The 23,619-nt window shown below is 41.4% G+C and overlaps 2 protein-coding genes across 2 annotated transcripts in view; one reads left to right on the top strand and one right to left on the bottom strand.

Annotated features, from left to right (window-relative positions):
- Positions 1-1,926: 1,926 nt before the first annotated feature.
- Positions 1,927-5,502, bottom strand: pax1a (paired box 1a). Its single transcript, XM_068752047.1, has 5 exons — positions 5,499-5,502; positions 4,263-5,018; positions 3,152-3,285; positions 2,422-2,635; positions 1,927-1,997 (listed from the first exon to the last, which is right to left on the bottom strand). The coding sequence occupies exons 1-5, from the start codon at positions 5,500-5,502 to the stop codon at positions 1,927-1,929; spliced, it is 1,179 nt and encodes a 392-aa protein (XP_068608148.1).
- A 1,046-nt stretch (positions 5,503-6,548) lies between these two features.
- nkx2.2a (NK2 homeobox 2a) overlaps positions 6,549-23,619 on the top strand; it is a 28,909-nt gene continuing 11,838 nt past the window's right edge. Inside the window, 5 exon segments of the mRNA XM_068752330.1 lie at positions 6,549-6,611; positions 6,614-6,687; positions 6,752-6,842; positions 8,092-8,127; positions 8,129-8,158. Of these exon segments, the coding sequence (XP_068608431.1) occupies positions 6,549-6,611; positions 6,614-6,687; positions 6,752-6,842; positions 8,092-8,127; positions 8,129-8,158 (294 nt within the window).

Genomic DNA, 23,619 nt, shown 5'->3' with positions numbered 1-23,619 from the left:
TTGGTCCCCAGCTCGTTTTAGCGGGTTTCCCCAACCACAGGTCCGCTCACAGTGACGACCAGCACGGCATTCAACAATTCAAAGTATTTATTATCACTCTAAAAACTTCCTTAAAAACACTCTACAAACAAAAGAAAAGGAGAGGAGAGACAAGACAGTGACAGTCTGCGGCCAACCTGCCTTAGACTGGGAAAACACAAAAGAAGACACTGGAACGAGGGAGGGGAAGCACCTATATACGCCCCCCCCCCCCCCAATCAGTGGTAAATGGGCCACAGGTGCTCCCTCCCACACCTGCCTATAATTACATCCCATCCGGTTACACTTTCATCGACGCTTTCTTAGCCTCATTTCGTTTGGAGGTCGATTTGGCGAATCACACTTATCAACAATAAACAATAAACAGAAAAATCGAATGATTTCTACATGAGCCACTTTGACAGTCGAATTATTTGATGGTCTGTTTGACGGGTCAAATGGCTGTTTGCCATGGATGTTAGAACTATCAAAGTTTTTTTAGGATGAACAAAATAAGACAGCCTACTGACATGGAAGAGGAAACACATGCACACCTGTTTATAATTCTGTAATTGCCAGGGATGAAAATAGAAAACAGTCATCATATTATTCTTTTTTTTTAAGAATTGCAGTCACATTGAATGTGTTTTTTGAAACCCACAGCAAAACTTAATTCTATTCAACCAGGGTGCAGTGGAACGGTCAACCAAGCCAACTGTGCACCCCCACCTTAAACTCACTCATCACCCCGCATGGAGCCACAGCAGAGGAGGCGCAGGCTGTTTTACACGGAAAGCGTCAACTAATTTCAGCTAAAAAAAAAAGCTCAAAGAAGCAAAGATAACAGTAAACAAGATCAGGAACCTGCAACACAATTTAAATGCACAAAAAACGGAACAAAACGAACGAGAAAACAAAATGACACGGAAATACTTCAGCAACGCACGAACCACGTGAAAACAATTCAGCGTCGCTCGCCACCTTAAACTATGCATGATGTGTTTTTGTTGGTGCAGATCAGACACCGCACAAGTATACGGAATAACGCAATTCTATTTGGAAAGCACCAGAGGAATAATTAGAGGACTTAACGAATTGATCTTAAGGATCATGCATATTTATTTGTTATACATTTCATACAATTTACGCTCCATTTCCGATAAAGTCATTTGTTCCTTGTAGTTAGAAGAAGGTGAAATGAGTAGAGAGGCGGTATAATTAACCTTCAATACACTCACAGAAACTGCATTAAATTCAGATTAAAGATTAAGGCAAGATCTCTTCTCCGGCCCGTCATTTCAGTGCAGCGCTTTTCACACCGAACTGGACGAACCAAAAAAAAGGTGCGAGAGCATGTGGCATTCAAGAAAGCCTTTATTTTTTTTGAATATTTACAATGAAATTATAAAAATATATCATTAAAGCTTTTGCATGTATTTTACATTTACACAATTTCTCTCTTTGTTCACATCCTTAAGTCGCTGCAGATTTCGAGATCATGGCCACAAATAAAGATCACATAATATATGTTGGATTACAGAGAGAGGCATATTGGTGTAGGAAGAAAAAAAACCCATCAATGGCAGACTGGACTGACACAATGTACTGTTTATCTCGCAGTCAACATTAGAAAATGAAGTCAGCAAATATTTTATTTGAGAGGGGGGGGGCAAAAACTATCAACCAATGTGGAGAAATATCCCAGCAAGCTTACATTCGTATGAGCCACAAGGCCGATAAAGTTAATTATAACGCATGTCACGCAGGCCTGTTTCTGACTGTCGGCAAACACTCCGGGAAACAAGCCGTTCGTAGTCCACACTTACTGTTGGAGCTGATGAAATGAGTTCATCTAACTGGATCTGGTAATTCGGTTCCGGTTGTGATGATGAGGTAAAGAGACCCTGGTCAGTGCACGCCGTTCAAGTCTTCGTGTTGCTGCTGCTGCTTGCTCAGTGGACTGGGCGGTTTTCTGTCTCCTGCGGCATAAAGATGGATTATTGGGCCACGAATGCAACTTCACATGCAGTCATGTTATTATTGACTTTCTCCATCAGATAAATACATCTACACGGAGTTCACCCAAATGTCAGAGCGAATCAGAACAACTCTTACGCAATTGGCACACACTCGCTTCAACTTAGACGAAAGTATATTTAATTTCACGTATTTTATTTTGTCCTCAGAAGACGGAACAGGCTTGACAGTCAAGTCTGGAAGGAAACTTCGTAAATGTTTACACTCGTTGCGGACATTTTTTATTTATTTATTTATTTTTAACTTGCGCGTGCAAATGGAACAATTGAAGAACGGAGTCAATTTGCAAAACAAAAATAATAATAATAAAATAATAATAATAATAATAATACAGCAACACGCTACTGGGTCTCATTCTCGCTATACCTTCTCGGGCCTGATGCTTGAACGTCATCGGTGCGTGGATCTCCCCTGCGTGCATGCTCATCCCGTTGCCAGGATGGGACAGGGCCGGGTTCTGTGGCTGCCAGTGGTGGTGGCCCGGGGCCACATAACCGCCTGCTGGACCGCTGTACACCCCGTACTGGTTGGTGGGAGAATAAGCGCACGCCGAGACGTAACTCGACAGTGTGGATGAGGGCTGGGAATAAAGCATGAACAAAGTTAGCGCAAAGATTGTATGTTGTATGTGTGCGCAATCCTGTGTCTGCATGGATGGGGTATAAGAAGAGGAAAGAAACGTGAGAGTCACGGTAATTTTTATTCTACCATAAATTAGTTTGATGAGAGTATACTCTATAGTTCTATTTATATCATTTTAGCCCCAAAACAGAAATAAACCAATAAACCCTCTAATTGTCCGGGATCAAATCTAACAAGCAGAGCCTTGTGACCTTATGTGACTCTGGTCCTTGATATGGAAACTCTTCACACACACTGCCATAGGCCTCTGAAGCCAGAGCAGTAACTCGCTAAAGAGCTCAGCTCATTTTGTCATTAAGCTTTTGGAACGCTTCCCACAAAATAAAGAAAATGTTCGCACAGAGACGATCACATGCACTTGAGACGCCATCACTTTTGTTCAAAGTTTGTGTAAAAGCGTTTCAGGCTGTGCAAGAGGTTTTGTGTGTGTGTGTGAGTGTGTGTGCGTGTTTACCTGAGCATATTTTATGTCGGCGTCAATGCCTGATTTGTCGATGCCATTAACTGCGTGAGCCGCAGGGAAAGCTGCTCTGTTGACGCAACCCCACTCCTCCATTTTTGGTGCATAGCCATCAGTCCCAGCGATGGCTGATTCAGAAACACGCAATGACTTCAGTCAAGACACATAAAAACATAATAACGGAAAAACAAAGCATTCCTATTTATAATAATAATCATTATTATTAATAATTATTATTATAAATAATAATAATAATATTGTATTATTATTATATCGTTTTTTTACAAAAAGAACACTTGTGATTTCACAATTGCGGGTCGGCGTAAAGTGGCTTTGACGGTTAAATCAACAAAAAATTAAATATTATAATTATTGTAAATATTATGTAAAAAAAGCGAACAAAAAAGCGAACAAACAAATTAAAAAGGGCCCTGGTTTTAATTATAACTTAAATAAAAACACAAAATAAAATAGAGAAATGACACACTCGACAGGAAACAGCAGCGGGTTGTTCTAAATATCATCATCGTTCATGATCAGTCTGTTCATGATGTATATTGAAATATTGTTTCCAACGCAGCCCTGCACGTAAATATAAAGTAAACATCAAATAATACAATCTTACTAATAAAATATGCTTATAACGTTCAGCTTTTTCAACAAAAAAATGTAATCGATTTAAAATACACAAATTTAATGTTGCATACGCTGTTTAAATTGAAGCTGGCTCTATTACGCGCTGAGCAATACAGTGACTAAACGCGCAGAAAGGCTTAGACAAATGCCTGTAATGACTACTTGAAGGATTAGGGGGGGGATATAGCAGGTGAGCAAAGTGTTTGCAAACGCATCATCTCATGAAAAGGCCCATTGAGAGCGGATTTACTGCTTTCTGGCTGAATGGTGAAACGAAGGCCTGTACAACTTCTAATGGACACATTGTCCTGCCTGTTGCCAGAACAGGTTCTGCGGCGTGATGTGCCAATCCATCATCCAGAATAATAACCAGCCGTACTGTTGATTGAACTCCTATTTGGGAACAGTGGGAGCTGCGCACTAACAGAGGCCTAAACATGTTTCTCAGAGCAGAAAATGGTTTCCTCACCTGCAGGATCCATGAAGGCTCGTATACCGAGAATATTGCTGACGGTGTGCGCAGAAGGCCAGGCCCTGGATATGCTCATATGCCCAGCTGTCACCGGTACTCCAGGGGGGCTGCCCATTTTAGTGGCATTGGGCGACATGGCGTTGGCGTAGGAATAAGGGTATATGTGGTTGTAGGAGAGGCCGCCCTGCGCGGAGCCTTGCTTACTGCTCTCATACTGGTTCGGCTGGGAGAGGTTTCCAATCTTGTTGCGTAAAATCCTGCTGATCGAACTAACCGAAGGCACATTGTACTTGTCACAAACGGCATCTGCCAAAAGTCTGTCCCGGATCTCCCAGGCAAAGATGCCGGGGTCACTATGTTTATATTCCCTGATATTTTTCACCACGTTAGGCGTCGTGACCCGTGGTTTGCTCCCACCGATGGCCCCCGGTAAGATGGAGCCCGTCTCGTTATACCTCGCCAAAATCTTGCTCACGCAGCCGTGAGAGACTCGGAGTTGCCTGCTTATGTCGCAGGGTCTGATCCCCAGCTGGGCCAGCTCCACTATTCTTAACCGTATCGCGTTGGGCAGGGGTCGCCCGTTGACGAACACGCCGCCGAGCTGGTTCACCTCTCCATACGTTTGCTCTGCGAAAGAATACAGATAGACATATTTAATACACGAGGAGCGCACACGCACGCGTAAAATAAACGGACATTGGGTAAGTATAATAGAATTGCCTTTGAATTGCCATAAAGGCTTTTTTTTTTTTCCTGACACAAAATGCAATTCTAAAACGATGATGTGAACGAATTAAGCAACGTTTTAAACAAGCTCCAGGTAATTAAAGAATAAATAAACTTTGGAAAATTATTGGTAACCTCTGCCTGATAACATTTGTCTCTACAACTTTGCCCTAAGTGTGTAAAATGTTTGGCTATTCCATTACGCACAACACCAACACAATGGCGAGCTTGAAGAGAGTGTTCCAAAGACTCTTTTTTTTTTGCACTGGATAAATGGTGGCTGCTGCCTTTCCATTTAAGTCTTAAATCTCTAAACGGACATGGACACGATTTCGAACTACCAAGTTGACAATCCGTCGCCAAAATGCGCTCTTTGTTTGCACATCGTCTGAACTTGGAGAAAAAAAAAGAAGAAGCTTATTTCTGTTTTTACGCAAGCGTGTTGATCTGGATACGCTTCCACAAGCTCCCTGCCACTGAAGCATGCAGATGGTAACGCCGGCTTACCCATTTGCCTATATGTTTCTAGATGCTGGGATAAACAGGCGCCCCCTTCAAATGGCTGAGCGCGTCCGGAGCGAAGGCAGACAAGGAAGGGGAGCAGGAGGAATGAAGCCCCAGAAGAAGAAAAAGGAGACCTCTTTTAAATCTCCTCCAACGTGCAGCGCGCACCCCCCCTTAATATTTGGAAGCGAGTGACTGCAGTGCAGCACCAAAAGTGATCTTCATCCGATAAAAGCAAATTGGAGTTGTCCCGGCGGGTCAGGAGTTTGCTGGACTTAATTTGACGCGTCCTCCACGTCAATCTTCGCTGTTATACGCCGAACCTCTGCTTTGGTTTCATTGGTCGTCCTGCGCTGGAGACGCTGTCAGCCAATGCGAACCCCATCCGGTTGGAGCCGTGCAGCCTCCTTTGGATACTTTGCATAGGGGAAGTGGCAGCGACGTGCAGCCTTATGGTGAGGACTTTGTCGTACACTCTGGAATGACAGAGGAGGGTAAAACTTCCTGAACTGATTACCAAACAAAGATAAAGTTTTTCTTCACTGCATGCTGAAGTGCATATATATATATATATATATATATATATATATTAATCCACGTATGACATGTCTGACGTGTTTGCGCAATATAATTAACATTGGGAGCTTTTAATTGTTGGCTGTAATTAACTATAAATTGCAAATATATATTTTATTTACGCATTGATTTCAGTAGTTTGACTATTTGATCCAACAGAGAGACGAGCAGCCCGAGTCCCTTTATGAGCCATCGGTCCTGCACCAACAACTGAAGGGGGCTTGTGTAATCGACACCCCCCGCAGATCGCAGCGCTCCCAGACTATATGGGGACATCCACTGGACGCCGGAGACGAACATTATCACAGCGTGTTTGCAGGGTTTCCTGTGCAGGTTTAGAAGGTCCCGTTTATAAGCTCGCAAAACTTTCCCAGTAAAACCCAACAGTCTCCCCAGCAGTGGTTCAACGAATTTATCCTCACCACCCCTGTCCCCTCTCATGTCTCCCGGCTGCTTCACCCTCCAGATCTTGTGAGCATGACACATGGAAAGCATCAGGGTGGGTCAGAGGAGAGTGGCGGAGACGTTCGCCCCGACGCTGCACGAGTACCAGTGATGGACAGTTCCATTTTATCATGGAGGGGATTCATTGGCATGCATGTATGCATGCAGTCAGGTGATCCGTGGGGTAAAAGGACGAAACCTCATCTGCTGCAGCAAACATGGACATATTATTCTAGAACAACTGGCAGACTCTCTTCGTGGCGCATGGCTGGCAGGACGTCCCTCATCTGGACAACGCAGGAACTGCACACGGGCTCTGTTTTAGGGGTAGGTGAACTCTTTCTGGAAGCTTCAAATATAGTGATAACAATTAACGCAACGGTAGTTTAAAATTAATGCACGTTTCTAAATAAAGCCCCATTAAATTCAGCATATTAAAATACATATATTATATATATTTTCTTTCTTTCACACGACGTATTGTAATCAACAGGCCGTCTCGTTACAATACAGAAAACACAATTTAACGATTTGTTTCTTCTCATATCTGTGCTGAAATAAAGTTTGTGACGGACGAGGAAGTAAAATTACGCACAGCCAAGGCGCGGGTGGACATGACTGTTTCTTGTTTTCGCGTCTTCGGTTTTCTTTACTCATACCTTGTTGACAGAATGAAAGTAATCTGAAATCCATGGTCTGTGCTGAAATAATTCTTAAATTTGTCAGATATAGATTCAGGCTGCGTTGGACAATAGCAGAGGTGAGGCGTCGTCTGGATTATTCCAGTAATATTAGGAGAGTTTGATGCATAATATTCTTCCAAATTTGAATTTAATACAATCGTATTGTTAATCAAATCTGATCTAATCATTATTTTTCATAGAAAACCGCGTATAGGGGGAAACCTTTATAGCGCTATAAGTGTTACTGTAGGATTAAGATTTAAAATAGGATATTCTGCAAAGAGAAACACATAATCCGACCTCTTACTGTAACATGACATCTAATGGTGGATACTTGACTGATGCCTGGCCTCTCTGTCACATTCCCCCTTTATCTTTACGGTGTGTGTGACATTCAAACGAACCACAAACGTAACACAGATTTTCAAACGGCATCTCGTGACCCCAGTGAACCTCAACGCATTCTAACATGCAGCAATGCATGATAAACAGTTATTTTCCGACAACATCCACTTGGAAATGAATGTGTCTGCAAATGATGTCACTATTTCTGTAGTTTGAAATTCAGCCTTTTGCGCAAAGACTGTTTCATAATTGATAACTTTCGCGTTTTTTTTAATTTTGATATTCCAAGTCACACAGACCTAATTTGCTGTTTTTACGTCCGTCTTTCGATCACTATTATTCTGAGAATATGTAAATTGATAGAAAGTTGTATTTATTAGTGTTAAATTAGACACTTTTTCCCGACTTTTTTAATACAGGCTTGTATTTAAAAAATAAATTCTCTAGAAGGCTTTCATTTATACATAATATTTTTCCAGTCTCATAAGATAATTAATACATACAAATACACTCTGAAATATTTATATTTCCTCCCAAATTGTTTTCAGATAAGACACAAGTTGACTCATCCCTGCATCGACACCAAACGCCCACAATGTGCACCGACCCCTGTCGGTAAATATTGATGTTGGTTTTAAGTGTCATCAAAGGTTTCTCTTCAAGTGTCTTTAAAGCCAGAGTTCCATTACAAAAAAATCTCTATAGGAGTCAAAAGTAGGAGTTTGGAAATTAGCTATTTTAAATGTAGGTCTTCAGTTGAAATTAAACTGATGTTACTCTATAAATTGCATGTGTAAATGTAGAAAGGGGTGCTGCATACATACATTTGAGTGTGCGTGTGTGTGTGTGTGTGTGTGTGTGTGTGTGTGCGCGTGTGTGTATGTGTGGTCTGTGCTATACCAAGGTTTATACTGGCTTCACTGCATGAGGATTATTTGGCTGCAACGCATCAACTCTGAATTTGTATTAATAAAGCAGAACATTGTGGACTTCAGCTGTCATCTCACATCCAGTAAACACCATATCCGCATGTTCAGATAAATAGCATTGTCCTATTTCAACAAAAGCAGATGGTATTTCATAACATGGCTTCCATTTTCTTGCCACACCGGCTCAACCAGTGTTTTAGTCAAACATCCTTCAGTTTAGATTTAGTGTTTGTGAGTTTCGTGGAATATGGGGGATCTATACTGCATGCAGCTAGCACACAAGGAGAAAGAGTATAGGCTATAACTTTTAAACATTAGGTATCAGAAAAAAAGAAAGAAAAACTCCTGCTCCATATATTTCATTAACCCCCCCCCCAAACATTTTCTAACAAGGTTGCTGTGGTCTGTCTGTGGCTATGGTGTTTGTTCTGGTGCAAGGAAATCAAAACAAATGATCATTCGCAGCAGCTGTTCTGGCACTATTCCCTTTGAAAATGTTGTTTTTGTATGTTAAATATATTTGAGCCATAAAGTGTGAGGTTCAGTAAAGGTAATAAACTCCTTTTTCTCATTATTAGGCCTGGAATCATTTATTTATACTGATGAATGGCAACATAAAAACGCAATCTGTAATGACACAGCATCCATGGTCAAGAAAACCCACCCCCTGAACAAAAAGAGGTTTGCCTATACTCCTATCTGATCCAGAGAGGGTGATGTGTAGTTTCTTTGTGTGCCTGCTGGTGAGGTTCAGCTAAAAGGAGACTTGGAAGGCAGCGAGCTCAGTTCTTTTATAGCCACAAGACCCACTCTGAGCTGCAGAACACGCCTAATGAGGGCGTGCAGCAGTGCCATGTGAGACATGCCAGCTTTTACCAGGCTGGGTAATTGCTTGTGACCCTCGCTAAACGCGTCTCATGTGTCTTCATGTTCAGAGCGTACTTCTAATTGTTCCATCAAGGGAGATGCCTGGGGATTAGTCATGTGGAGAAAAGCAGATAAATACCCCGTTTTAAATCTTTCGGGAGGCTCGGGGTATTTGTCTGTGTGTCTGTCTTTTTTTGCCAATATTTTTCATCGTGATTGAACCAAGTGGGACGTTCCAGTTGGACTATAGGAATTCATGACAACCTTGTGTGAGCTGCGGAAAAATATGGTTTTCATTTAAAGTGGAAACGCAGGAAAATACAAGCAGCATTCTTCTCCTTTATTGCTGAGATTCAAAAACTATCCTCACCAAATGTGAACAGCTTTGATTGTTGGAGTGCTCCATTATGGCATTGTGAATTGTGTGTTTACCACACAGACTATGTCTGTTTGCCTTTTGTTGCTCTTCAAATGTCAACTTCTATCACAAATAAAAAAACCAAGAAGGAATATAAATCTTTAAATCCATCACAGATGACTTCTTATGCAGTAACTCAGGATTTATCCTGCACCTGTTTTGAGGCTGCTGCACCAAATAAAGTTAAGCTCTTCAAAAAAAAAAGGGCTGTCTAGCAGCTGAAAATGTATTTATATTAGTCCACGTGTTGTACAATATTGTACCATAAAGTGCATCAAGATGCATCAAATGCAGGGTATAATAATCGGTATGGTTGTTCTGTAAGACCATCATCATCATCGTCATGTGTCTCCTAGGATATTGTGGCCGAACTCTTTAACCTTAATCTTTTAAACGAAAAACGAGGCTGATAATGATACTAACTGATATTAGTGATACACGTTAAGCATCCGCTATCAGACTGGAGTAAATGCAATACAAATTCAATGTCTGATCTCCTTACCAGATAAGGCTTTAATGCACAATCACATTCTTGATTAATAACTCGGGACGAAAGGCTGATGCATCCTGAATAGTAAAATTATGGTATTTTACCTCTTACAGATTAAAACGAATGTTTTGCAGTGTCTAGTATAAAATCATCTATTATTTAAAGTTGAACTAAGTCAGCCACTGATAAAACATTTTTTTTTATCAACACCCAAAAAAATGTGCTTTATATATTTGGTCTTTTTCCTCCTCTGAGTAGATCAATCATATATTATCTGTATTTGTAGATTTTTGCTGTAATTTAAAGCATTTGTTTTTATTGTTTATTCATTTGTTATCTGTGGTGACATTTGATGGTGGTTACACTTTTTTCAAGCTCGTGTTTTTAAGCCGGTGCCCTCAGATGCTGAGACATGGGGCTTTCCCACGAGCTGCATGATTATCAGCATAAAAAAGTATTTATGTCCATGGCCATGAGCAGACTAATCCTACACATTATTAGATAGACTCTTACTTGGAGACAGAAAACAATGACTGTCTGACTGTCGACATGTCGAAGCGTCCTTGGGCAAGGCACTGAAAACTGCATGGGCCTGGCAGCGCCTTGCATGGCAGCAGCCAGTGTGTCTGTGAAGGGGTGAGTGTGAGGCCTAATGTAAACCCCTTTGGGCTAACTATATAAGTTACCATTTCATTGGGCTCAAACAAACAGAAACACCTGCAACAGGAACTAAGGTACATTTCTTCCATTACATATAAGCTCTAATTCTTGACTGGGCTGCATAAATGTGTGCTACTACGTAATTAGCACACATGCTCAGAGTCTATGCAGTCTGTTCAGCCAGAAAGCCTTTCTGGGAATTACTACATACACCTTTTTATACTCCCATGCTTGGACGTTATTTGGCAGTGGAACGTCGCTGGGCCGGGTCTGTTGTCAATTACGATGAAGAACCTTAATAAGTTTTGGAACACTCCATCGCTGGCTGCTACTGATTCAGGCCTGCCTTACAATAGAACTTACTTTGAAATTAGTCCAGGTCACATGTGGAGGCTTACAGTATCCTCACATTTTTAATTGACAAATCTCCAGTAACTAAAGATAAACTTATTTATTTCACTGTAATGTATTTCAGAGGATAGCTTTCTTCCCCATACTACTTTGCCCTTGTATCCGGCTACACCTGTAGAAATAGTCTCCAATGACCCTCTTTTAGTTGTGGCATAATTCTCTTTCTCTGAGCTCAGGAATGCCAGATCTATTATGGAAAACATTGCGAATGGGACTTTCAAGGCCTTCTATCAGAGGCAGTGTGATATCGTTTTCCAACAAACCAGAAATCAAGGCCTTGGAGGGGCCTTTCTCATGTCAGGGATAGGGGAACTGTATGTTTTCTGACAGTTCCTCCTTTTAAGATTAATGGGCTTATGAAAACCGTGTGTCTGCTGTGGAAAGCCAGGCTTAATATCAGTCAGTGTTACCAGCATAATCGTGCTGTCCTAACAAAGCAATCCCAAAGACAGATTGAATATTGATGTCACAACACAGGAGAATCAGAATCAGTATCTTTGTGTGTGTGCGTGTGTGTGTGCGTGTGTGTGTGCACGCGCGCATGCACTGGGCATAAGGGGCTGGTAAACATACTGGATTTTATTTCTTGCTTCTGCAACAAAACACATGCCAACCAATTACAGTGAAGCTGTTTTTTTTTTACACAGACTGTAGCATTTACGATGCAAACAAATGATTCTGTATTTGAGAAAGTATTTGAAATATATGTTCATGGATTCATGAATACGACAGAGAGCCTCATGATCTGCACGCCACTGTGAGCTGCACTTCAGCTGGAATATGTGGCAGTGCTGGGATCTATCCTTGTACTTTATCAGTACGCTGACCTCACTGAACCGCAGCCAGATGCTCATAAATACATCCCCTTATTTCTACCCCTGTGTGGATGCCTGTATGGGCCAGGAAATGGGTTTGTTTTGGTGTGTTCTCAGTATATTCCAACCAGAGCTACACTCCTCACCTAAACTCATAAGAGAGCGGTGCTGATTTGATGAAATGCATATGTATTCCTGCCTGTGGTTGTCTGTCATGGCTGTGATCTGTTGAAAGCTGCACAGCTCGAGTCCAGTGTCTGCACAATGAAGACCTGTTTGTCCTGACATACGTGGACTAATTAGCTGGACGTCTTTCCCCGTACAGTACGGGCCCATATTCAAGAGTGCAAAACGGGAAAACTGAGGCCACACTCTGTGTTAAGTGAGCAGTTAGGCCTGCGTCGACCCGTGTCAGAAACTCAATCCACATGGTTATTTTTTGGTCACCTCGAGACACATTGCCTTTCAGCTTTGAATATATGCATGTGTGTTTGTAAGGTTTGCAGATATCTCAGGAGCCCTGCATGTCTCTCACCAGCTTTCCATATTTAGAAATAATTAGAATGTTGCTTTTAAATGATAATTTATGTCGAATTAACAAATTACCTATATGCTGAGCATAAACCAGGCTTGCAGTGTGAGGTGGAGATCAGTTCAAGCTACATCTATAGGAATGGGGTACCTTAACTCCGTCATACCGGTGGTGAAATGTCTGACATGTTTGCGCTGAGTAGGGACAGACAGACCTGAAAACCAAGCCTGGACTTGCTGGCCAAGAAAAAAAGCCCCTCATAGCTCCCCCATTTTTCCTTAGCATGCCCATTCCTGAATGAATGCACTGCACTAACCGTGCATCCTCGGTTGCTGGGCGAGCAAGTGTGTCGAACCACTGAACGTATGTGAATGTGCTTTCTGTTGTTTGTATGGCTGTTGGTACAACAACAACAACATGTAGAGGTGAGTTTGTGTGCGCAAACAGCCGAGCAGCCAGCTGACAGAAAATGCATTTTGTCCACAACTGAGAAATGATTGTGCTTTAAGTGAAAGAAGAGGAAGGTAAAACTAACTTTACAGGACTTAACGAAAATATGAGTAGTGTTTGCATTTAGAAGAAAAAAGGTGTTTTGCTGTTTTGCCAGTTTTTATTGATTGTAAATCAGAAATTAAAAGTGAACTACAAACGTGAATGCACTGAAATCAGAAGTGAATGAATACATTGTTGTTTACTGCAAGAGAGTATATGTGATAGCATGTCTGTGAGAGAAGGGCATCTGTCCTAAGCAAGGAGAGTCCAGGCATTGGTGGCGGTGGCTGATAAGATGATGACACTGCTTCATCTGCAAAGAGCGGGCGGTGAAGGGTAGATTTAGGTTTCATGCAACAGCAACATGAAGAGAGAAACACACACACATATATATATATAAATGGCAGCAAAATGATGGGCAATCAATGAAGCTGTGTTACTGTGCTGTGATGGGGGGGATAGGACCAACTGACAGCAGGCCCGAGAGGTGTTACAGCAAAGTTGGGCTCCCCTCAGTGCCTAATATAACCGCTGGTTTTTCTCTTCTAAACTGATCTATATTCTGGATTAATGTCTCTTCATATTCCTGTTACATTTTTATTATTATTACTAGTTTAAAATGAAACAAATGTCAAAATTAAGAATATTTATTTTCTGTGCTTTACTGAGGTACAATTATCTAAATATGAGTATGTGTCTTTTCACAAACCTATAGAGCTAAAAGCAAACAAATAATGAAATGTAATAGATCTTACTGAATATGGCAACGTGCTTATATTTGGCCCCTCTGTATAAAATGTGCCCCCTTAGTGGCCCCTGGTAAATCCTAGCTCTTCCTCTGCACAGAGGATGTTAGCCATCAAGGTAAGGTTTGATGTTACGTTCCTTCTTATTTGTAGTCAAAGGAACAAACTAGTCACAATTCTTGTCAAACTTTATTGACACCAGTTGTAAAAATATCTGCATTTGAATTGGGTGCATCCATGTTATAAAGGCTAATTATGAGTTGGGTCAGAGGTATGTGAGCTTCCTGGGAGGCTTGAGATGTCAGCATCCAGGATATCACCTTAATACGATTTATGTAGAGGATGTTCAGTCTTAGCTGAAATGTTCAACATGAGGAAATTATTCTACCACTGTCTCGATGTGACGCCCTTTAATTAACTCCTCTCCCCAAAGACAATTTGTCCAAGATGACAAAATTACGGGTTATTTAATCCTGTTTATCGTCACCTCAACAGGTTCAAGTTATCGCAGTAGATTTGTCAATGGAAAGTCCACATCTGTGTTGCTAAATGAAAGCCTCCTTGTTCTAATTCATGCTACAATTATCTCAAATTGTGGAAGCGTTCGTGGAGGATTTCAAGTGAGCCCATATGCTGCAGACCACAACCTGTTGCCACATCTTCAAAACATCTCCAGAGATGAAACTCAAGCATTTTTTCCGGGATCAGACGGTGAGAGTCTTTCCTTGGCAGCGAGCAGTGATACTGGCTGAGAGCCTCCTTCACTTGAAGGCATGGCAAGGTTCTCACTATGACATAGCGTTCAGGATACTTACCCAAGGTAGGAGGATGATGCCAATAATGGACTTAAACGTGAGGCATTCCGGTTCTTGGTCAATGTCATGATAATGATCTCCATAGTGATCATAATATTTTGTTATCTGTCTTCTCCGGTATGAAGATATTAAAGAAATGAGTGGAGCCTTTTGGCCAAACTTGTCATAAAAACATTTACATTTATGAGCAGAAAATGGCCACTGGGAGGCCACTAGGGTCATGACGACGCCGGCGTTCAGAGTGACAAACAACCATTCACACCTATGGGGTAGTTAAAGCCAACGGTTCTCCTATTCTGTTTGTTCTTGGAGAGTTGGAAGAAGCCGGAGCACCCAGAGAGAACCCAGACAGATGCCGGGAGAACAGAGAAACAAGTTGGAGTTCAAACACTGAGGCATCAATGTTCGCCACACGTGTGAAATTAGTCAGAAGACAGCATCAAAACATTTATCAAACAATTATGATTTCTCACAAACATGAGTCAGATAAATATTGTGGTCGTGTTCAGGGTAAAGACAAAACTCGTCACCCAATGAAATAAGGTGACTCACTGATGGGGTTTTAATGGTCTTTGTAGCGCTATTGCTGAAATAAATATCACGCACACACACAGATACACACACATAAAATCCTTTCATCCTTTGTTATTATTTTATTTATATCAGGCACAATGTACAAATACAATAGTCTTAAAAAAAGAGGAGGATTGTTCATGCTGGACTTAGCTGCTCAATAATTTATATCCACCCATCTTCCGCTTTTCTGCTTTGAGGGTGGCGGGAGTTGCTGGAGCCTATCCCAGTATGCTGACACAAATTAGACACAAAAAGATTTTGAGACGGATGCTGATAAGATTGATGACTTAAGATCCATCTTTTAACGTCACTTGAGACAATATAGAAATCAGTGCAGCCTTCCAGTCTGATTCCGTCCTTTAATTGCTTTAGGATGGAAAGCAGATTTTTTTTCCCTGGCTGGTCAGGGATACTTGAAGCGGACCCTGAAGCTCTGTTCGGAACAAAAGGTAGAGAGGCTTCATGAAGCACATCTGAAAATAAAATTATACTTTGAAACTTGGCATTTTATATATGACATATATCACAATGATAATACTGTTACTTACAATTATATACTCATTCACATATGGTGCAAATAAACTTTACTTTATAAGACCTGGTAGTTCCAGATGAGTCCCTAAACAAGCCGGTAGATTTGATCAGATGTGTTATATGCAAAAAGAAGTTGCACCTTACATGGATGATAATCCATGTGAGCCAATTTCATGTAAAATCCTCATTTAGTATTTTGAGGTTTCTGTACTATACCTGCTATGCGTTCCAAAATTGCACAGATGGAAAAACCACTCTGAAAAATGATTGTTATTCTTGCTTCACTGACGGCGCTCATCAGTGAAACAAACTTCCCAAACTGTTCATTTGGGTCATACTCCAAGGATTAAATGTGTAAAGCATGTAATATGCATACTTAAAAACTTTTGCGTTACTTTTGATGACCTGCATGTGAATCCTGGGTTTGTTATGGCTGAATATATTCTAAGACTCCTATTCAAAGAGCCATCCAGTCTTGACTTTTTTGGAGCACACGTAATCCGCTTACAGCTCCTGTGTAATAACTTTACACCATGAAGTGTTGATGCTGTGGTTGTGTGAATGGTGCTGCTTCAGCAGGGCTCTGACCTGTCAGCAAAGGGGGGGGGGGGGGCTCTGTGAAAGTGATACTCGCTCTCCTGAGACAGCTTGACTAAACCAAGCGAGACGTTATTAGCATTCTGCAGCTACAGTGTTTGAGTTGAAGCTAAAAATGGATTTGTCACTGTCTCCTTGTCTTTAGATGATTTCGTTCTGAGCCACTCTCTGCCCTCTTTTACGTTTTCTGAACTTGAGCACAGACAAGTGCAAACAAGTCCTGGAGGACAGGTTTGATGGGCTACTTTTAATAGTTTTCTTTTCCCTGCATGCACGCCTGGACAAAGAAAGATGTCGCTTAATCAACGGCGAATGAAAGGGTTTGGAAAGGGCAGGATGGATTTATTCCAGTGTTGTTGTTGTTTTTTTTTTTATTCTTTATTACTTTAGTTTTAAAGCTAGAAAATTGCTAACATAGATTAAATCCACCACAGAATAAGGCTGGCTTTAAAGAGGTGTGGCACCTTTAATGTCACACAGCTTTTTAATGGACGTTATAGGGCCAGCCATGAAACCCAGAGGCCCTTGAACTGCACTCTTAATTCCCTGCAACTTGACAAATGTACAGGCATTTCCGCCACTTGTTTCTTCACTTCGTAGCACTGTGGGTCATATCGAGTTCTCAGGGAGAATGCAGATGGCTGCGATAGCGTCAACAAGATGGTGCAAAGCGATGACACGTTAGCAGAATCAGCCTGTCTGAGGAGGCGTAGGTTCACGGGTGACTGAGAACACGTAGTCGGTTGATCATGTCATCAACTTTAAGCGTCGTCGATGTCAAGGCTGTGTTTTGCAGTGTCTGGCGAACGCTATAGAAGTAATAGAGGCAGTGAAAGAAATAGAATCACTGACTGCATTAATATTTTGTACAGGGAAATTGAACTGTGTGGTGTTTTCATGCAATCAGGGATGAAGTAATTCATGTTTTCCAAGATGAAAAAAAAAAAAAAATATTTTTACATGTAAATCAGACAAGTAGCCCTCTCTGGTCTTTTAACTTCAAACATGTACGTAATTTTATAGATTAAGAATGCCAGAATGGGATTAAATAAAAATCAATACCGGACATATTTGTCATTTAACTATTTTTCCCTTGTTTGAATATCTTGTGCGACAAAAGTCACTTTAGATCCACTTTAGCTAAACTCTTTCTGACCTCCTGCCTTTGTTAATCTATTAACAATCATCCATATACTTCCTCAATCGTTGCTCATGTTTACATCTAATAAATTATGAGTTTGTTCCTTTTCCAGACATGTAAGCGTCCCAAATTTGTCACTTCTCAAGTTTGCTATTTAAAAGCGTTACTGGCTAAGAGCTGAAGGTTCACGGTACGGATAGCTGACGAGTTCCAAGTTGTATTTGTTTCTGTAGAAACTTTGAGCTCATTTGAGTAATGTGTTGTCGTTTTCCTCAGTGTTGCTGCTCGTCCACTCTGAGGAGGAGGAGGACACCGTGAGATGGATACGGGGGGGGTAAGAGATGGGAAAGAGAGCATGACTGAACTTTACTGTCAGATTGAAAGACCTTGGAGTGAACTGCCCCTCTTCCCAAGGAGTTTATATGTAAACGACGTCGACATGCAGGTGGAAATACGGGCCAGTAGAGGTAAATAGAATCCCGGACATTTTGCAAACAAAGAAACTGTTCTGATTAACATGGACTCAAATTCTCCTCTTTTACAGAGAAGCTTTGCTCCTTTTTATGATCACATTCAGCATTTGAAGCACTTACTACATCATCATTCCACTAAAAGACCAAAATGATCCAGTTACAGTATATCGGCTTCTTAGCCATTATTTCCAACATTCAACATTTCCAACGTACCTGGTACAAACACGCCACCGTCTGGCCCGAGGATGCTGCTCACTCAGTCCTAGTGATGACGCTCGGATCATGCATGTCTCCTCACACGCACAGAAGATGATTAGAACATATTTCCACACTGCAGATTTAATTGAACCATATATTTTCACACCTTTAAATGCGTCTCACTGGTGTTCAGCTCTTCACAAACAGTGCACCGTCCGGGAAAATGAGGGACCTGTGTTTCAGAGAATGATGACAGGTTGTGTTTTAATAAGATGACCTTTGCCTTTCAAATTAAGAGTTCACAGTGTGAACTTAGTTCCTTTGGAGGTTTTTGAACGCCATTATTTTTTGGTGCATGGTCCTGTAGGTGGCAGCATAGGCTCATAGAAAAGGCTGGCGGGGTTTGTTCACCGTGAACAAGAGCCTGCTGCAGAACATTTCCTTTGTTCTCTTCTAATTCATCTCAGGTAATATCCCCAGACCATCCGCATCCTTTAAACGTTGCAAGATTGTGTAATTGATGAAAAAAGTGATAAATAAACACATCATACAGCGGTAAGCAACACTGTAAGTATAAGACTAGTGTGTGAAGCTGCCAGATGGTGGCAGTCTTCACCCGTGAGTTCCCACTCACTACAGGTTCCCGACACCTTTACTTATCTTTATCTATCTGTTTATGGAATGAAGAAGAAAACAGTTTTACACACACAAAAAAGAAATCTTTTCTAAAGAGCTCGACCACAGCGGCCCGTGAGTTTGCCAACCTTAAGCTTTGTAATTTGGTACTTTTCATCTTTTTCATTATGGATTTATTCAGATAAAAAAAAAAAATTGCATGTTATTATTGGATTTAAAAAAAATAAAATATTTCATGTTGAATTTCTAAAACTTTCCAACCTTAGCACATTTTTAGGCTTAAATACTTCCTAGCATCCGGTATAGCATGTCACGGAGATGGTTCACGCTGTCAAGGTCCTCCTCTGATTAGAATAAGATTCAAGATAAAATCTGACCCCCCCCCACACACACACACACACACACACACACACACACACACACACACACACACACACACACACACACACTGTCATCGTTAATCACGTCTCCTCCACGAACACCGAGAAAAAAAGCTAGAGACCACATATTTAGCTGAGTTCAGGGAATGCAATATCTCCATTCACGAATGTCTGCACTGCAGGAGTTGAAAAGACACCTCTGATTGATGTGACACTGTATGAAAAAAAATATTGACAGCTAAGCCCACATTCCTCATCGGGTTCGGCAGTGTCAGCTTCCTTTTCTCTCCATCCTTCATCTGCTCAACCCCGTCTCCTCCACGATGAAAGTCGAACAAATCTGCTGACATTGATCCTGTCTTCCTGGCCGGCCCTTAATTTCATTTCAGCCTGAGAGAGAGAACGCGGCTATCTCCAAAATCTGGACAGGCAATTGTATTTACTATTTTCTTTTCACAAGCCAATAAAAGGGGTAGCGGTTATTGGATCAGATTGTATGAAAAACCGTTTAATGATTCCAATTTATAACTCTAGACTGAATAATGATACAGTTAAGAGCTGACAGGCCGTGATAAATGAGGGCTCATATAAAACACATTTGGAGTGAAGACTGGCTGGAGATGAATTGCACAGTGATACAAACTCATGATAAAGAACAGTAAGAGCCACTAGAAGACTTAATAATGTGCTATTCATTTTTGAAGTGATTTTGCTGGTTAATAAAAGAGCAACAAATTAAAAATGTATTTATTGTGCATGGAGAGATTTCTGGGAATATTAGCCCGGCGTCTCCAGACACCCACCCTCGCCAAATCGAATCGTTCCCATCTTTTTTTTGATTGAACCTATCAATTCTTCCGTTTCGCTCTCCATCACTGCTGGTTCCCTCCACCGTCTGCAGCTCGTATGATTTGCTGCACATATATGAGTTCCTGCATGACACACACAGCTAGCGTGTTCTCTCTCTCTCTCGCTCTGTGTGTGTGTGTGTGTGTATTTATATACAGAGTATTGAAAACACCATGGTTGAGTGGCAAACCCTTTACCATTCCTGGTCAAGGGCTTGTGTGGATACACTGGTACTGGACCTGATAATGTACATTATGTGGACCTCTCTTCAGTGGAAGGACATTGAATCCAGCACTCTTCCTATAGATTTGGACACGACTCTGATGTCATCTGCACTTATCCAGAAATGAGTTCAACAACTCTTCTGTATGATTGCTTTTTGAATAGAAGGTCACATGTCATCCTGTTTATTTGTCACATGAAGCGCTGTAATTCTGACACATTCCGAACGGTTTAAAGGCAATCCATGACTTCTACCCGTAACTGAAGGAAACAATGGCTGCCTTCATCCTCAGGTCAGTTTCAGTACAGACCCTAGTGCGCAAGGGGAGCAGGGATGACAGACTCTATCTATCTATCATCTATCTATCTATCCATCCATCCATACCCAAACTAGAATCTGGTTCAACTGTGAAGAGGCTTTTGTTTTTGTCATCATTTTTTTAAATTCTTTTTTACTTCTGCACTACATAAATGCGCTGTTGTGCTTTTGTTGTGAAAGAGCTTGTTATTGTTCGTTCTCTTTCTTCCTTCCGATGTTGCAATGAAACCTAAACTACCGGTAAGTCCTTATATTCCCATTGTGTTCACAGAGTAAATGGACATATCATAATGAACCTATCTTTATGTATAATTTATGACAGGTATAGTTCAGTTTGCTACAGAGGAAGCCAATTCAATCACGCATTTGATCAAAATGCAAATGTGTCTAATTTGCTTTAGATTTACCACACACACAGATGGAGAAGGAAGTGAGTAATGAGTACAGCAAAGCAGACCAGACAGAGGCTTATAAAAATACAGCATCTTCCACTCAACGTCCTCCTTGTGACGGAGATCATCCGTGATCACCTGATACTTCCGGACACAGTGAGGACTAAGCTCTTGCCACCCTCTCAAAGACAGCCTAGCAACACCTTCCATCCTTATCCCTCTGGACACACACACTCTCGCTTCATTGCCCCCCCCCCCCCCATGCCTCCCCACCAGACCCTAAATCCTCGAATCCTTGGAGAAGACCCGGGGCCAATGGCGAACAAGGGGCTCCTGAATGGGCCCTGGACTGGTCTTTGTCTGTCCCTACTGCAGAGTCCCTTTATTTACACAGTCTTTAACGCTGTATGTTTTCTTGTCTCCTAATTGCATTGGCCTTTGCTGCCCCGTGGTCAATCAATACCATCTCTCCAATGACATCAGTAACTCTATTCAACAAGCTCTTCCAGGTCATGGACATTTCGTGGGAGAGTTGGTGGGAATGACTCAAATGGAGACCCACAGATACCGTATCTATATTACCGAACATTACATGCTTGCATAGGAAGACTGGAAAATACTCCTCCGACTATTAGTTCAACCATCACAACATTTAGTCATTTGTGCACATCATGGCAGCAATTTCTCCTTCTTCTTAGCACATTGCAAATGCTTTTGGACATGTATCAGTTGTTTTCATGCAATTCTCTGCTGTTTTATAACATTATAATTTGCTTATGTCATGCTTATTCAGTGTTTTGTACTCACTAACTCCCCGAAATGCAGCAATGTGCCGAAATGCAGCCATTTGCCGATTCACGGCCGGTGCACTCATGAGGACTTGCGTTTTTTGGGGGGGAGGACGGAGCGTCGTCTGCAAGCTCATCACTCTGGAGCCGAAAGGTGAGTTCATTGCCTGATAGGTCCAGGAGAAGTGACAATCAGCGCTATCAAAACAATTTTGCCAACCCTTGACTCTAGAGGGGAACAGGAGAGTGAGCGAATTGACATGCCTTTACCAGTCCTGGGTGTCATGAGAGGCCTAACCCTCTCCTGTGTCCAATTCAGCCATGATTTTCTAGTACCATGGCAATGTTTAGACAGAGCTGGACATAATTATCTTTTTGTGTACTTTAATAAATAGACACCCGAGTGTTGGGATGACTGGAGTACACACACTACACCGCTACCGTGCAGTGATATTATCCCCTTCATTCTGTGCAATTAAAACAAAAATAATTAAATGGCGCTAACTAACATAGCTGATATGCAAATTTGATGATTTAGTGAGTTGAAGAACACAGGGATTTTTTTTTTGCCAAATTGGAACCATTTAAAGTTGACCTGTGGAAATGTTATTTTGAATGCAATGTGATGGTGCTGTTTAATTTGAAGAGGTACTTATCTCAAAGTCAATATCTTACTTCTGTTTTCCTGTCGCACACTCAGTCGTCGTGCATTAGGCCGTAGCCTGGCAACCACGAGAGCAGCGCTGTACCAAATGGACATGTTTGCGATATGACAGGCGCTGTGTGCTCCTTACAGCTGACCCCACCTGCCATTTCGTCTCTGTCCTACGAAGGTGTCGGTTATAAATGTTACCTTGTCTCAGCAGGTGTGGCTCGATTGGAGGGCCCTGTCGCACGGAGGGGGTCACCAACCCCACAGTGTTTCCCCCATTTATTTGAATAATGGCCCATTAGGACGGCTGGATATCCAATGTTAAAGTAGCTGTATGTGTCTCCTAGATAAAAGACATAATTGCCTAAAAGAGAGAGGATGTGTCAGTGCACACTTTTCCTCAGCTGGGCTCCAGAGGTCAGATTTAACACACACTCTTGCCATTAGGTGGCAGCAGAGAGAGTTTTATGTGGCGAAGGCTCTTTCCACGGTTTATATGCAAAACTGCTGTAACCCATAAATAAAATGCTGTGTAGAAAAGTGCATTCAGTAGTTAAATTACTATGTTGGCCCACATGGCAATTCAGTTGAAACTTATTTTGAGGCAATCACATGTTGTGTTGAGACATTGTCAAAGATTGTCTCTTTTATTTTGAGTCAAGATACACATATTCATATGTCAATGCAGATGCATTGAAATACGCAGCTAGAATTTGATTTAGTTGTCAGAATAAGGGCTTTTCAAAACATTCTTTTTTAAATATATTTTAATCCATTTGTCAGCGGTGACGTTTCCCATCGATACGTATCGTATCATGGTGAACACAGAGAGTGGGCAATTTGCAAACCTTTGGCTTGCTGAGAAATAGAGTTGTCCTTTTTGGTCACCATTGTAGTTCATTTTGGCTTTGATAATTCTGGTTCAAGAGAGACTTGCCATACAGTCAATTGAAATGTGGATTGGAAATTTTGTGTTGTATTCATATGAGGCATAATGATTGCCAATTAACGATGAGTTCTTCATCATTTATTTGCCCTTGGGGTTTTATTCCTCAATTGCTGTCACCTTATAAAAGCATCCTTTTAGCAAAAAATAATAGCAACCCATTTTCGTGACCTCCTCTAATGCATTTTTGTCTATCTT

The sequence above is a fragment of the Brachionichthys hirsutus genome, chromosome 18, assembly GCF_040956055.1.
Source record: "Brachionichthys hirsutus isolate HB-005 chromosome 18, CSIRO-AGI_Bhir_v1, whole genome shotgun sequence".
NCBI lineage: Eukaryota > Metazoa > Chordata > Actinopteri > Lophiiformes > Brachionichthyidae > Brachionichthys > Brachionichthys hirsutus.
This window is presented reverse-complemented; position numbering and strand designations above follow the sequence as displayed.